At 40.9% G+C, this 16602-nt stretch overlaps 1 protein-coding gene across 2 annotated transcripts in view; it reads left to right on the top strand.

Annotated features, from left to right (window-relative positions):
* cltcl1 (clathrin, heavy chain-like 1) overlaps positions 1–16602 on the top strand; it is a 32041-nt gene that overhangs the window by 201 nt on the left and 15238 nt on the right. For both annotated transcript variants that reach the window (XM_083912645.1, XM_083912644.1), the window contains exons 2-9: positions 8178–8385; positions 10626–10894; positions 11883–12044; positions 14129–14242; positions 14330–14503; positions 14652–14849; positions 15051–15251; positions 15366–15518. In XM_083912645.1, coding sequence (XP_083768771.1) covers positions 8178–8385; positions 10626–10894; positions 11883–12044; positions 14129–14242; positions 14330–14503; positions 14652–14849; positions 15051–15251; positions 15366–15518 — 1479 coding nt within the window. The remainder of the gene's footprint in view (positions 1–8177; positions 8386–10625; positions 10895–11882; positions 12045–14128; positions 14243–14329; positions 14504–14651; positions 14850–15050; positions 15252–15365; positions 15519–16602) is intronic.

Below are 16602 nucleotides of genomic sequence, written 5' to 3'. Positions count from 1 at the left end.
AGAAAAAAAGCCCTACAATTTAATTTAAGCTCATTTCTTTTTTTTTTTTTGCGCAGCTTCTCGCCCATGTTAGGCTCGCGCGCACACGGCACATGTCGCATTTAAATGGGATCTGAAATAGGGCTGCAGGGTGGTGCTCAATATAGCTACAGGCCTAGTTTTCTACTGCCGGGTAGATGATGACTTGTAAAAAATTGACCAGTCAGATCGTAGGCTATACAGCTCCAATGCGGACCGGTGTGCGTGCGTGCGTGTGTGTGTGTGTGTATACGCCGCAGTCCCCTCATTCAAGTATAAAAAACGCCGCTGTCATTTTCAATCTGCGTCGACGCGAACTGCGTTGTCTTGACACTTTATGTTGCAGACAACTGAGCTCAGCTGTTGGTCGGTGACATTGTAACTGAGACCTGAATGCCACTTGCACTCCAGCTTTATGGCTACCATGCTGTTGTCATGTCCTGCAGCAACATATTGCTACTTTGTAACCTTCAACAACAACTCAGTCAGTGTCTCTGAAAATGCTGACAAAAACACCATATTATAACACAGGGTCATGATAATAGTGTGTGTGTGTGTGTGTGTGTGTGTGTGTGTGTGTGTGTGTGTGTGTGTGTGTGTGTGTGTGTGTGTGTGTGTGTGTGTGTGTGTGTGTGTGTGTGTGTGTGTGTGTGTGTATTTTGCACTCAATCAGTCTCAACAATTAAATAAGTTCAGAAAAACTGCATCACTCAGCTTGTAATGGAGCCAGTAAAACACATTATTGGAGCAATATCTTGATATTGCAATTACCCAAACACTGCATGAAATCTAGTTTCATATTACAGCATCAATACAATATTGATTTGATGTGTCTCCATGCTCTACGTGGTGGGTATTTCCATGCCAGAGGAGCATCTTTGCAGCTTCAAAATTGAACAGCATCAACCTGACAGAGAAGCCCTGTAGTCTGTGGTTGGCAATCTGTTGGAGGAAACACACACACACACACACACACACACACACACACACACACACACACACACACACACACACACACACAAAATGGCCATTTTAATCTGTGTCAAGAAAGGAAAACAAACAGCTAGTTATTTGGTCATCTGTGGAGGAACTATTTCCACTATGGTTTGGTCTTTGATAGTCGTTGTCCCATAGCAGCCCCAGTGCTTGGTGTCTTGCAGCCAAAAGAGAAAGTTTGCGATGCACCCCCCCAGTCTGCAGCCTGTTGTTATGGTAACAGCGGGCAGTGAAATGGCCTTTCACTAGGAAAAAAAAAGCCCCCACCCCCTCTCTCTTCTCCCTTCCTCTGGCCGGTAGCCCCACTTTCGTCAGCCAAAGATCCTTTATATCCTCAAAAAAAAAACTGTGCTGGCCAAGAGAGCATGCAGGCTAACAGCCTCCTCTCCTCACTGACAGGCCTGGTGCACTGTTGCCCGCTGATGGGGGGCAGTGCAGAACCTGGCAATGTCTGGGTTATTAGTTCAGTCTGCTCTCAACAGCACATACCTTTCCCTTACACATCTCCTAAGAAACCCTTTCGTCTTGAGACAGTGATAAACAGCAGACTGCTTTGCGTTCCACCTCTACCGTGAAATCCCAGCTCTGCCCCGGTCGTATCCCTCTGTGAATCTAGGTGGCTCCAGCAGAGGGAAAAATGCTTGGAATTTGCAAACCCAGGACTTTGGGCCTCAAGTTGTTTAGTTTTTTTTTTTTTTTTCTTGGCCTGGTATTTACAGCTCTGTGTCTGCAGTCTGGGCTGGGGTTCAGGGGTGTAACACGGGCCCGGCTTCTTGATGAGGTACCAGTCCTGTGGAGCTGGAGGTGAAGCATGAGATAAAGAGCAAACCAAATGCTCCAAATATCTTTGTTAATCCGCTCAAAACAGCCCTTTAACTCTGGTATTTTTACTGCAGTTGAGGGGGATGAAGCCTTGGTCTTTTTTTTTTTTTTTTTTTTTATAGCTGTGAGAGATTCAATAGTATTCATTCTCACTCCACATCAATAGCTATGTCATTAACTCTGTGTGGTAAAGTCTCCCTCCATCATTACTCTTTGTCTGCCTCGCCTGTTTACTTTACTGTGATTTATGATCCACGGTCCAGGCTGTGTGGGAGCGTGTCAGTGTGTCATTATTTGACCAAATGGACCAGTGCCCTAGTTGACGGTGTGGAGCCAAATGTAGGCTACATCACCGTGACCTCCAAAAACTTTGATTATGTTTGGTGGCAAGATGAAGGGAGTCGAGGACAGAGAATGGTTTGTTGAATTATGAAAGAAGCCCTAAAGTGAGAGTCATTCGCAGCTTATGTGGCTTTGCTGCAGACTGTCAGTGCAGCGGCCTACGTACTGTAGCAGCTTGTGTAAGTGCAAAAATGTCCTGCAGCTCCCAAGTCTTTCAACATGGTCCTGTCTAGTTGAGTTAGGAGAGTCCAACCTGCTGCTTTGCGGCTGTTTACAGCATCCTGGTGTGCTGCTGTATCTGTGCTGATGAAGTGATGCCACCACGTCAACGGATGTGATTTACGGATGAGGTAAGCAGGCCCCATTTAAATCCGGAAAATCACATCAGGATAGGAAGCAGGATGACAGAACAGTCTAACAGAACACATCTGTGGCTGCAGCAATGGCTGGTAGGGATGAGGAAGAGTGTCTGTGCTCAGTTCCCAGAACTAAATCATGAATGCATTGAAAGAGCAGTTATTCACACATACAATTATTTCTGTAATGATAGTTGACCCACACATGCTGTTTAACCTGCAGTAACTGGACTGTACTGTAACTAATGGTTATTTTAATGCACAATTCATTTGCAGATTAGTTTCTTATTGTTTTGTCTGTAAATGTCAGACAATACTGAAAAATGTCTGCTATGTTGCTATATCAACCGTACTGATGGGGAGAATTACATTTTTCCTAGACAGTTTGGGTTAATGTTCGATCCTCGTTATTAAGGTGGGCTTCTGTTAAATTACTTCTGTGTCAGTTAGGCTGGTCTGAAAACTCCCTGGATCCTGCCAGGGCCACGATTCCCTTGGCGCCTTCAATCTCAATCTGCAGGCTGCAAAATACAGCTGCAGATGAAAACAATCACCGTCACTTCCTTAATGTCATGTTTATGCATTATAGCCAATGAGATGATAGCACATCTCCTCTTGCTATGATAATCTGATCTTTGCTGTTTGAGCCTTATGATCTCCAATATGAGACAACATCATATAACTAATAAGATGATTTTTCATTTTTAGATGATTTTAAGCATGTTGTGTCTTCACCTTTTGCATCATAAAGATGGCAATATGTATCAATATTTCACTTTCCTCGATAATATTGGATTGTTTCTCATCTAATAATCGATCAAGATCGATGTACCGTTACAACCCTACTATAATTTCCCAGAGCCCAAGGTGAAGTGTGTGCACAATCCACAGTTTATTGATTTTCTGGACACTTGGTAGCAGAGGAAACAAGCCGTAAACACCGACATAATGTCACCTTTATAATTATTTAGCGAACATGTCAGTAAATCGTAATTAATTTACTCACCCTGCTAATATGGAGCAACTTAAGCATTAATTTGGAGTCAGGTTTCAGGATGTTCTTTGTCCTTTTTAGCTTTGTTTTAGTCTCTACCAACTTCTAAAGGGAAATCGCTTGCTCTTTAGCTGCTAAATGCTCCACTTTGTTCAACATTAACCCAGCCTGTCTGCTGTTTATTCTGCTGGGCTAAAACTTTCTCAGAGCCGATGAGTGAACCAAAACAGTAAAGTTGCATGCCAGAAAACTAAAACAATGTGATGAAAGACGCTATAAAAGTCTGTATGCATTTGATAAATTGTTAGCAGAGACAATTGATGAGAGCAGCCTCGAGGTCTATATTATATACCTACTAACCTTCAGGTCACATACTCAACCTAAGAAAGTGTGAAGCAGCAACACGTCCATGTGTTTTTGCTGCGTGCCTCAGTCTTAATTGTGCTTGTATAATCTGCTCGTGTACCCAGAACCCTCAGCTGCTGATGCGACATGTCAGTGCCTCAGCAGTGCGTCCGCCCAGTCTATGACTCACTAAATACCATCAACGCTGTATCATCGGTGAAGTTTGTGCTGCTTTTGTTATTGGGATATTTTTGTGATTGTTGATCTATCTCAGCTGTTGTGGTAAGAGGCTGTGTGTGTGTGTGTGTGTGTGTGTGTGTGTGTGTGTGTGTGTGTGTGTGTGTGTGTGTGTGTGTGTGTGTGTGTGTGTGTGTGTGTGTGTGTGTGTGTGTGTGTGTGTGTGTGTGTGTGTGTGAGTGTGTGAGTGTGTGAGTGTGTGAGTGTGTGAGTGTGTGAGTGTGTGAGTGTGTGAGTGAGTGAGTGTGTGAGTGAGTGAGTGAGTGAGTGAGTGTGTGTGTGTGTGTGTGTGGATGGGGTCACTGCAGACAGTCGGTTGCAGTTCAAGTGGGATTTTAGTCTGGAATGTTCTACTAAGAAGCAGCGCGGGGGTTTCTTCCGGTGAGTCAGTTGCCCCACCCTGAGCTGAAGATTGCCAAAGGCCTGTGTTACTGGAACTGCATCGTACAGACACACTTCTCATCCCTCCTTCTTCATATCTCATAAAGGCCACATTTATCACTCTGGCTTCTCTCCTAACACCAACCCTCCCTTCGTTTTTAGCACGATGCTGGACTGTGTCTTGAGTTTCTCCTTTCACTCCCATTCTTATCTTCTCTCCCACTATCTTTATTGTGGCTTTCCTCCCCTCCCCTCTCCTCCCAGAGATAGTTTTGGCAGTCTTGAGGAGACGCAGCATATGTCTCCAATCCTCCCTCAGGTCTTCTCTGTGGCCTTTTTCAAGAAGCCTTTACCCCATAACGCCACAGAAACCAATTGTATGTTGAGTTGCAGCCGAGTGGTAAGGTCGAAATCATCATCTGGGATTTTCTGCTATTCCTTTTTATCTCAATGTGGCGATTATATGCAAAATTATTGCTCAAGCTGCCGATTATTTAAGTGAGAAATGGCCATCACAGCTTCCCAGATCACAAGGAAAAGTTTATTTTGCTCTAAAATCTAAACATATTCAATATGCTGCAACGCTCTGTGAGGATTTCCACCACAGAGGGAAGCCAAACACCGTTAATCTGCACACACTTTCCACATTACCACGATAGCTGTTGGGAAAAGTTTCCCATCAAGTGATTCATCGCTTATCTAAATAATCACTTTATTGCTTAGGTTTTTTGTTAATCAGCTAATTATTTCAGTTTTAAACTGATGTTCAAAGACATGAATTGTGTTCCACTGTTATGCTGTAAATTAATGCTGCAGCGATTTATCGATTAGCTGTCAACTATTAAATGAATCACCAACTATTTTGGTAATTGATTAATCAATTTGAATACTTTCTGGTTCTTTACTCTCCTTTGACAGTAAACTGAATATATTTGAGTTGTGGGTGAAACAAGACATTTGAGGACGTCATCTTGGATCGACTTAATCGGCAACAAAAATAATCGTTAGCTGCAGCCCTACAATAAATGAGATGTGTTGTTTTTTATCTTAATTTTGCCCAGACTCATTCATTTGGACAGCAGAAGTTTATAGAACAATAAAAATCTATCTTTCACATCACACAGAGGGATTTGAGCCACTGTTTATATAAAAGATATTGATTAGTGGCGCTTCACTTTATCTACCTATTGTAATTGAAAATATAAAAATGCCATTTCTTGGACATAAATGATTTAAAAAGCTTTTTTTGCTAGAAAATAGTGCTTGGTGGTATATCAGATGAAGCGTTTGATATTATTATTTTATATACTGGTGAAAAGCTCAAACAATTGTTGAAACTCTTCAGTAAGCAGCAAAATACATAACATAATTTGCCGCAAAGAGTGTATTGAGACGGGACCCATATCAATGTGTACCCTTCTTTACGGTTATAACTTTAAAAATGAATTAACCACAACTAACACTCTTTAACAAGGCAAAACACCATCTGTGCCACATAAACAATTTGTAACGCTAATAATTGTACATTCACAAAATTAGTCTTTATTCTCTGTACTCCTGACAGTAGGATAAGCCCCTATAAACGTCTAATAATAAAATACTGTGATATACTGCGAAACCACCAGAATCTTCAGAATAACACTTTTTTTTTCATACCACCCAGAACTACTAGAAAAGGGCATTTTTCACTGACTCCTCTGTCCACCTCCGGTCTACGATGATGTTACATCCTTCCTGTTATGTAGTTGACAAGGTTTAAAGTCTCCACAATCACAGCCAGCCGACTTCAAGATAGTACAGTCCTTGTGATGAGCGTAAGGATTCCTTTCTGCTTGCCTCAGACTGCATAATACAGTTCAGTTATCAGAGGCAGAGAGCATGTTTGGGTCTGTCGTCTCTGTTCACAGTTGGTTTGACAATGTGCACAATAATTCCTGTGTTCAGCAGCCACTAACCTACTTTGAACAGTAGGTCTGACGCAGCAGAAAGTGACTTCAGCTCGGGCTTCGTGTCTTCGTCTCGGGACTTCTTCTCATTAGAAAAGTAAATACGCTGAATAATGAATCGGAATCGCTGATGGTGCTTTATTAAAAATATTAAAATGTATTCTTAATTTCAGTGGATCTCAATCCAGAAATTTTCTTCAGTGTTGCTGCACACTGGTTCAGGCTGAATAATCTAGTGGTAATTAAACCTCCTTACAGCTGGCTGCTCACATAGACGATTCAGCGCAGTGTTTAATTACAGGCTTTGCTGGAATACTGTAACACTGTACTTCTTTTTCAGTATACTTGAGATGTGATGATTGTTACAATAATGGCTGTGCAAGTAAAAAAGAAAACGTCCGTCATCGAACGGTTCTCAAAATACTTCAGTAAATTCAGGAGATTATTGGCTGCTATAATAACAGTGTAAAATAAAGCTCTGTTGAGTTAACATCCTGTTGTTGTTCCTCGGCTCCTCGTACCACCAGACCTCCTGCCTGGAAAACAACCTTTCACTACATCCCTGGAAAATTGGAGCTGACCTGCTGCTATTTTAATCGAAACACTGTTTTTCGTCCTCTACTTGCTACTTTTTTCCCCCCTTCAAGGCAAATGTCAGCTGCTGCCAAATATGTTTTCCCACTGCATTTTGTTGTTGTCATTACGAGGCGTGACTCCTTCAGAGGTCTAAAAACTCTGTTAAGTTGGAATATGCTAGTGTGTTCCTGTTAGTCCAAAAATAGGAAACTGTTGCCTCACTATAATGGACAAGTCTTCTGTGTTTTCATTCATTTAATATTTTTTGGTTTGACCATTAAAACTATGAGTCGAATACCAGCTCATCCGTTCCAGTGATGATTAGGCAACATGCGCCCTATTTAGAAAGGAATGTAGTTGTAAGCAGATATATGGATATTCTAAGTGCTTATTAATGTATTTGTCAGTTTTTAAGGTATATTTGTTGACAAAAACATTAATAAACATGCAAAACATACTTTTATTTGCTTAAAAATACTCGGTTTTCAACAGTTTCTTAAGTATATACTGCTTTTAAAGCTTTTATAACCCGTAAGATTTTCATCGAGTAAATTGTCTTTTAAGTTACTGTCTATCACAGAGTGAGTTAAAACAATGGTGGTTGATCATATGACCCACTAATGAAAGCACTTCTGCTTGCCTTTTTGCCAAGTATTACAATCTGTGTGTCTGTGGTGACATTCCCTCTCTAAATGCAAATGCAGCACTATGAGAATATCAAAAAGACCGAGATGAAGATCTGAAAAGTATTGGCTATAAAATTGGTTTCTGGAAGCTTCTTAAAACAAAAGTGTGGATTAATTGTTAAAGGTTTGTAGAAGACAAGACATACTTAGTTTTTACGATGTTTTTTAGCTGAAGAAAACAGGACTGGATGAGCTCAGTGGTATAAAGGTTAAAAGGTCATAAATTAGCCAAAGCGGTTGATTCAAATGAAATATCGAGCCTGGCGTATTTGAAAGAGTCGGCAGTTGCTTCGATTCACATGGTGGGTATCAAATTAAGTGGTATTGGTATCACGCTAAGGGTAATGATTTTGGTTCTGGCATTGTAATTTTTTGGTGATTAAAAAGACGGTGTTGTAATACACAGCACTAGTGTTGTACTTAAGTTAAACAGTAAGGGTAAATATTCTCATTGTGACTGTTTTTGTAATATTTCCAGTTGCAGAACATGGGCGTGAACCCAGCCAACATTGGGTTCAGCTATCTGACCCTGGAGTCAGACAAGTTCATCTGCATCAGAGAGAAGGTGGGCGAGCAGAACCAGGTGGTGATCGTGGACATGTCCGACCCCACCAACCCAATCAGGAGACCGATCTCTGCCGACAGTGCCATCATGAACCCTGCCAGCAAGGTCATCGCCCTGAAAGGTAAGAGCATGTATGGCGGAGATGTACAGTGACACGTTTGGGCAGCCACACCACTGGTGTTATTAGTGGCTTTAATCCAAGCGCCAAGGTTATTAATGTTGTTTAAATTCCCAGGATAACGTCTGCATGGCGTTTGCACTGTTTATTTGTCTCCAGTTCTAACATATTTAGCCATCTACTGGGAATGCTGTGGGGATGCCACAGTCATGCAATGACTAATGCTCTGTCAGTGCTGTAAATATGTAGAGTGCACTCCGTTATATTGCCTGATTGTTCTAAAATGGTTGTGCAAATTGATTTTCTGCCACTGAATCTAGCCCTTGGAGCTCAAACATAAGCGCTGATCAGGATGATTTGCCGATAATGCCTCTCTCTCTCTCCTCCCCCCATCCCTCTGAGGACTATACCCCCGTTTGCCCTTTCCCTCTGGTCTATCTTTGTCTTCTCATTCTTACCTGATTGACACTTTTGCTTTTTCTCCCTTGCTTTCTGTCCTTTCTCAGATGGTGAGTTGCTTTCTGTCTGTCTTCACGTCTGGCACTCACAGTAGCCGTGTCTCTCTATCATAAAAGCTTCCCACATACCCCACTCAAGTACACTTTTGACCACTAACCAATCAAATGACAGACCACTGTTTAAGTATAAGTTTTACTACCAGTATATTCTCAGCATCACAGCCCTGTTTGAGGCTGGGCGTATGAGGATATGTACTATATTGTCAAAGTGAGATAAAAATGTATATATTTTTCCATGTTGTTTCTATTGTTATGTAGAAAAAAACAGGGCACTACAGTAATTAATAAAATGAGAAAATACTCAGTTATTTTTATTCCTCAAGTATTTAATTCAGTACAGGGGTATACAAAAATAGGCTTTAACGTGTGGTTATTTCATAAAGACTGTTGAATTACCAGACAACTATATTGTGAAATATATCGTTATTGAAATATGAAACGACCTATATCGGGATAGAACATTTTGACCATATGGCCCAGGCTTACCCCTGCTGGCGCATATCCTACTCTTATGATTACTACACATGTGTTAGCATGACTTGTTGTATGCTGTGAAGTATATGTGTGGTATGCATCATCAGATATTACTCACTGAAAAGAGCTGGGGTGCCATGTGTGTCTTTGCACGCCTTTGTGAGCGTGTGCCAGCAGCCATATCAGATCGTTCCTCGCTGCATATAAGGAATGCCATTAACGTTTCATCATAGCTGTGTGTGTGTGTGTGTGTTTGTACAACAGTGCCAGTATTCACCTGAATCACGCATTACCTCTCCTGTTTGTTTCTGTGTAACGTGGAGGTATTTACTGGTCATATGAAGGACTTGGAACATTATTGTGGAGCACAGAAACATTATTGTATACATGTAATATCTCTAAGTTTACTGAGGTCAGTTGCACCCAGGTTACTGTGTACAGACAGGTGCTTCCTTGGGCTATAAAACATACTTAACCTAAATTACAACAAAATCCCTCTTGTTGTATCTAGCTATGCAGATAGTTTTTCTTCTCCAGGTTGTGAGGTTTATGAGGTTTCGCAAATACAGTGGAATGACATTTCTTTTGTGTTGCTCGCAACATTGTTTATTTAAAAAATTCAACACTATCACGTCTCTGACGCTCTAAATAAGCCACAGAACAGAGTAGCAGTTACATGGTTTCTTTGTTACATTGTTTGGTACAATGTCCTCTTTGAATGTTGTAAACTGTCATAGATTAATCAGGTTTAACTGTATCTTATTGAAGTAACAGCAAATAGAGATATCATGAAACCTTCTCAAATAAAACAAAACCTGTGTGTCTAGATAGAGAGTAAATAGAGAGTCAGCCAATGAAATCATGTGTATGTAGACAAAACAAAACAGTGTCTTATCCAAAACATCCACAAATTAATGTTGATCAAAAAAGTCGTATTATTAATGCCCAAATTGTTTTTTAGATGAAGATGAAATAGGTTGAATGTGGTTTTACTTTATTAGGAAAAAAGCCCAATATAAATAGCTACGGAAATAAAAAAAAACTTATTTCAGCAGAAACTGTGATACAGACTTTAAGTAGTTGTGGTTGATATAGAGAGCCATGAGGTAGTGAAAACAGTGGTATTTTATGACCAGCATTAAATAAGAGCATTCATTTATTACCATTGAGGTAAATGTGTGAAATTATCACCATTTTGATACCCTCTGGGCTCAGCTTCTTGTCTCACCTCCTCTCCGTGTTTCTTTACAGCTGCCAAGACGCTGCAGATCTTCAACATTGAGATGAAGAGTAAGGTGAAGGCTCACACAATGACAGAGGAGGTCATGTTCTGGAAGTGGATATCGGTAAACACCGTTGCCTTGGTGACGGATACAGCCGTTTTTCACTGGAGCATGGAGGGGGATTCCCAACCCACCAAGGTATTCGATCGGCATGCCAGTCTGGCGGGATGTCAGATCATCAACTATAGAACTGACGAACAACAGAAGTGGCTCCTGCTGATAGGGATTTCTGCACAGGTATGAAAACACACGCGGGCGTGTTTACACATGCCTCATACAGTAGCACTGCGCATGACAGAAAAATATCTGGAGGAATTGGCATGATTTGTCACTCCCTGGGATCCCTTATCTTTAGTCTCTTAGGACAGAACGTCTACAGCTAAGCGTGCATTAAAAGACAGAGCTCTAAAAACACTCTCCAGAGTGATCGATGCAGAACTGGCTGTGTCCCATTTCAGGGTGCATGTAGAAAATGATGAATTAAGCCTGTTTTGCCAGGGTTTATGTGGTGGCAGAAATCAACATCTTTATTTCTTTGTGATCACTCACTGTGAGTTATTTTACAACAGAAGCAGAACAAATATGTAAATCAAAGTAGTGTGAATTAACCTATGCCAAAACATTCAGTAACATAAGTGATGATTGTGAGCAAAAAGGGACAGAATGCATGTTTAGCAGAGTAACTTTGGCCATATTAATGACATGACGGTGTGAAGAATTATGGGGTGAAGATTCTGCCTCCCAGAATGATATTAAATAAATGATCCAGGCATTTTGAGATATATGCTTTCTTGCGGAGAGAGTGATGTAGTAGATCGATACTATTCTCAGGATCATGAAGCTGGATTCTGAAGGTGCTCAGCTTAGCTTAGCATAAAGAATGGAAATGGGGGTGGGGAAACAGCTGGCCTGGCCCAAAATAAGCCTACTGGCACCTCTAAAGTTAACTAATCAAAATGTTCTGTACAAAATCAGAGGTGCAAAAACAGCATGAAAAGGTAGTGGTTTTATACAGGATTATGTGCTGGACTATTTTTCCTCGTCACTGCGCGTTTTCCAGTCACCAGCAGAAACTTCAGGCTAAAATATCGATCTTCTTTCAAACTCTTGGCAAGAAAGCAAATATGCGTATTCTCAATAATTTAGAGCATTTTCTTTAAGTGTTAACAACTTGAATGCATCAATAATTCCTTCCCACTCTTTGTTTCGTCTCTCTGTCCTGCAGCAAAACCGCGTTGTTGGGGCGATGCAGCTGTATTCTGTTGACAGGAAAGTGTCCCAGCCCATTGAGGGACACGCTGCTGCCTTCGGGGAGTTCAAAGCGGAGGGAAATGCCAAACACTCCACTCTCTTCTGCTTTGCTGTGCGCTCACAGGCCGGGGGAAAGGTGAGGGCCCCGAGACTGTGCACAGTGAATTCACTCATGATGCTATCACAGTGTATTTAGTCTCTGAATAAAAAGCTCTGATTTGGCTTTTTTGGTCACCAGAATAGCCCCTTTATTCAGTCCACTATTGCTCGGGCTTATTGGTGGGAATGCTTTAAGGCCCACTATTGTTTTCCTGTCCGGCCATTTGTTTATTATTATTCTTCTTCTGTATGTTTTTTGGCTCTTCACAACTTCAACATACCTTAAGCTACAAAAGCCATTCAACTATCAAAATGTTCAGCTTTTTCAGCTCTTTTGTGCTGATATTCAACCTTTTTTTCTACCTTTCATACTTTATTAAATTATTTAGCTTTTTTTATATATTTCTTTAATGATGTAAGCGGACGGAAATAATGTTCAAATCCTCTTAAACATACTCCACTGGGAAATGTTTCTACATCTCTCTAAATTTTCAGCTACAGACTCCATTTAAACTTTAAACAACCTAAAAGATTTTGAACCATCAATTATTGTTATTGTTTTGAATTTAATATTCTCTTCAGATATTCAGTTTTTTCATACTTTTGCACATTTTTTAATGTTCTCTGCAAATATTTCCACGCATTTTGGGCAGGAAATGCATTTTCTAGTTATTATTATTCTGCATACTTCTTCCACACATTTTTCAGTTGCCTCTAGCTGCTGCATACTTTCAGCTACAAAAACTATTCAGCTATCAAAATGTTCAGCTTTTTCAGCTCTTTTGTGTTGATTTTCAACTTTATTTTGCTTTTCGTACTTTTTCATATATTCAGCTTTTTCCATAATCTTTTTTATAATGCAAACCAATGGAGATCAGCTTTAAATCCTTTAAAACTCTTGGACCTCATCCTGTTCGACATAGTCCCACTACAGACTTCATTCCAACTTTAAAGGGTTCGCAAGACTTTGACCTATACTGCTCTATCTTTTCCCTTTCATATCTTTTACTGTTTTCCTATAATCACAGTTTATGTTTTGTGTTTTTTAGACCTGATCAGAGTTTATAATGAGACTGTATTCTTTAGTTTGACCTACAAATGAAGTTCAGGCCATTCTCCATGTTTACTGCTGATTGGGCAGGTTTGACAGCCCCCCTCGCCCTGACATCTCTCCCTTAAGTCATACATACAGGTCCTACTACTACTACTGCTACAACCACTACTTGTACTATTGCTTCTACTGCTACGACTGATACTACCCTGTATGGTACCATTTCACCTTCTGGGCAGTGCTGGGCTGCTTTTGAGCATTCAGCTATTTTATACTTTTGCTTTTTAATATTGTGATCAAATATTCAGCTGATTGGCTCTCACAAAGCTGGCCTCTGATTGGCTCCTTCAGAGCTGGCCTCTGATTGGCTCTCACAGAGCTGGCTTCTGATTGGCTCACACAGAGCTGGCTTCTGATTGGCTCTCACAAAATTATAATTAAAAAAAAAAAAACATGATGTTTGAGAGGTGTAATTTCCATTAAATGAACTTTCTGACCTGTCCACACAAGTTGCTGTCTATCAGTCACCATGGAAACCAGGGTGGCAACAGGTGACTTTGATTGATGGAGACAGTGACCCAATGACTGAACAGTTGCTGGGAAAACAGAAGACAGCATGAATCAAATTTGACATTTCCAATAGATCTCTCATTGGCCCTTTGGATTTTTGCTTGGACTTTATAATGTACGAGACTGATGTAAACATTAAAGTCAGCATCTTCAGTAAAGCCTCCTGTTCAAAGAAAAATAGTTTTTTGATAAAACTTTTGGATTTTGAGCCAAGAGAGTATTGTTGATGATGTGCCACAAATGCTACCACATCCTGCGTCTGGACAGATTTCTTAACTGTTAGTCTATTACGGGGGGTGTCCAGTCCTGCTCCTGCATCTTTTAGGTTTCTCCCTGCTGTAACACACTTTAGCATTGGGATGTGCACCAAGTATCAGAACAGGAAAAAGTCCAGCCCACAGTTAAAATTTCTTGTGGAATTTTCTAGTGTTGATATTATTGCTTGACTGTGGCTGTCTGGCTTCTGTGGTCATTTCTTTATGTGGGCGTTCTTCCTCTAGTTGCACATCATTGAAGTTGGTCAGCCAGCTGCAGGAAACCAGCCATTTGCAAAGAAAGCAGTGGATGTGTTCTTCCCTCCAGAGGCTCAGACTGACTTTCCTGTAGCTATGCAGGTAAGAAAAGACCCCTGCTACTCATTAGATTTGGGTAAACTAAGAGTGACTGCTGATAAATCCTCTGTCTCTGATTGTTCTCCTCAGATTGGCAGTAAGCACGGTGTAATATATTTGATCACAAAGTATGGTTACATTCACCTGTATGACCTGGAGTCTGGAGTGTGCATCTACATGAACCGAATCAGTGCAGAGACCATCTTTGTAACTGCCCCACATGAAGCCACCTCTGGAATTATTGGGGTCAACAAGAAAGGACAGGTGAGAAACTCGCTGTAAACATGCAAGAACATGCAACATTAATAATAGGTTTTCTAATTATAATGTTTGGTGAACGTTTAAATGGTGTTATGGACACATAGAATACGTTCTTTTTTAATGTAAACTGATCTTTTTATTTTACTTCCAGGTGTTGTCGGTATGTGTCGAGGAGGAAAACATAGTCAACTATGCCACCAACGTCCTGCAGAACCCTGATCTAGCCTTGAGGATGGCTGTGAGGTCAAACTTGGCTGGGGCTGAGGAGGTTTTTGCCAGGAAGTTCAACACTCTGTTTGCTCAGGGAAGTTATTCAGAGTCTGCAAAGGTTGCTGCATCAGCACCCAAGGTACGCCCGTATTTACCGCTGCGCTTTAGTGCACATACTAATACATAACAGAGGCAGTGGCAAAAAGTTGAGAAAAGGAGCTTGCAAACATTTTTGAAGCCATACCAGTTTCATTGTGATTTACTGTTGTAAAAACAAAATCAAAAGACACAAAGTCCAAAGGATGTAGTCAGTATTCGTCATCATCCTTCCCCCCCTCAGGGTATCCTGCGGACAGCAGAGACCATCCGCAAGTTTCAGAGTGTCCCTGCCCAGCCAGGTCAGGCCTCTCCACTGTTGCAGTACTTTGGTATTCTGCTGGACCAGGGCCAACTTAACAAATTTGAGTCTCTGGAGCTGTGCAGGCCCGTCCTGCAGCAGGGCCGCAAGCAACTGCTGGAGAAATGGTTGAAGGAGGACAAGGTAGGAAGGGAGGATTGGGACAACACTAACTATAAATGCTGCTTGCTTACCTTGCTGTATCATCTACATAGTGATAAATTTCTGTTGGAAACTTTCAATGTGTATTTGTTGTAGCTGGAGTGCTCAGAGGAGCTGGGAGACCTGGTGAAGGCCTCTGACCCCACGCTTGCTCTTAGTGTGTACCTCAGAGCTAACGTCCCCAACAAGGTCATCCAGTGCTTCGCTGAGACCGGACAGTTCCAGAAGATAGTGCTGTATGCTAAAAAGGTAATCAAGGACCTCAAATCACTTCAATTATTCATTCCCTTATTTAAAGGTATATGCTGTTACGCCCTCATATAGGGGCGTAGGGGTGCAATATAAAAAACAGGAGGTCCCCAAATTCAGACGTCTCACTCTAAATTCTAGTTTAAAAAAAGGTAATTTATCAAAACCAATAAACAAATATTAAACCGGCAATAAAGTGAAACAATATAACACACGGTGAACTGAGGCCAAAACAACAAGAATCTAGTTTTTCCAAAAGTGCTGACTCAACCATAATAAAATAGGTGCTCAAAAAGACATTCACTTAATTTGGCTCTCGAAAATTTCACACCTACAGCTTTAACAAACAAAAGATTGTCATGCAAACTGTTACATTTACAGATTTAAAAAACCACCTATATCGCTAGGCCCAACAGTCTTACAAAGAAAAACAATGTGGAGGTCGAGGACAGAGGTGCTTTTGTCACCAGACTGCTGAGAGTTGAGCCTTTTTAAATGTCAGGATGGTACAGATTGATCAGTCAGCAGAGCAGCACTTAAATTGGAGATTGTCACAGACAGACTACCCGCTCTCACGCCAAACACAGCCACACACATACAGCAAAACTAAACACATTTAACAATACGGCTGGGGAGTGAGCTAGAGACTGAGTGAAGAGAGCGAGCGTTGTTTTAAGCAGTAAATAAGAGGAATAAAACACTATTTTCTCTTCTGAATGCCTCTCTGCAGACAGAAACATCTCAGTCCACCTCTAAATAATAAGAAAAGAGAAAGTCCAGGCAGAGGGAGGGGTTTCTGCAGATACAGACACCACCACACACTTTTAATGGGTTGTTAATGATGATTAAGAGGGATTACCTTTTAGGATAATACTTTAAATTATACCTTTAACTATACATTGAAAACATATTTATTCACTGCATGCATAACCCAGCATGGGAAAACACCACAAGATACCATTTGGAGACATTACCACAGATATTGTGGTAGTAGTTTATCATAAATTTGAGAGATTTCCTGAGAACAGAATAAAATGCAAGGTGTCTTTTTACGAATGACTGAATTGAGAATGGCATTTTTATC

Source organism: Echiichthys vipera (assembly GCF_963691815.1).
Source record: "Echiichthys vipera genome assembly, chromosome: 4".
Lineage (NCBI taxonomy): Eukaryota > Metazoa > Chordata > Actinopteri > Perciformes > Trachinidae > Echiichthys > Echiichthys vipera.
This window is presented reverse-complemented; position numbering and strand designations above follow the sequence as displayed.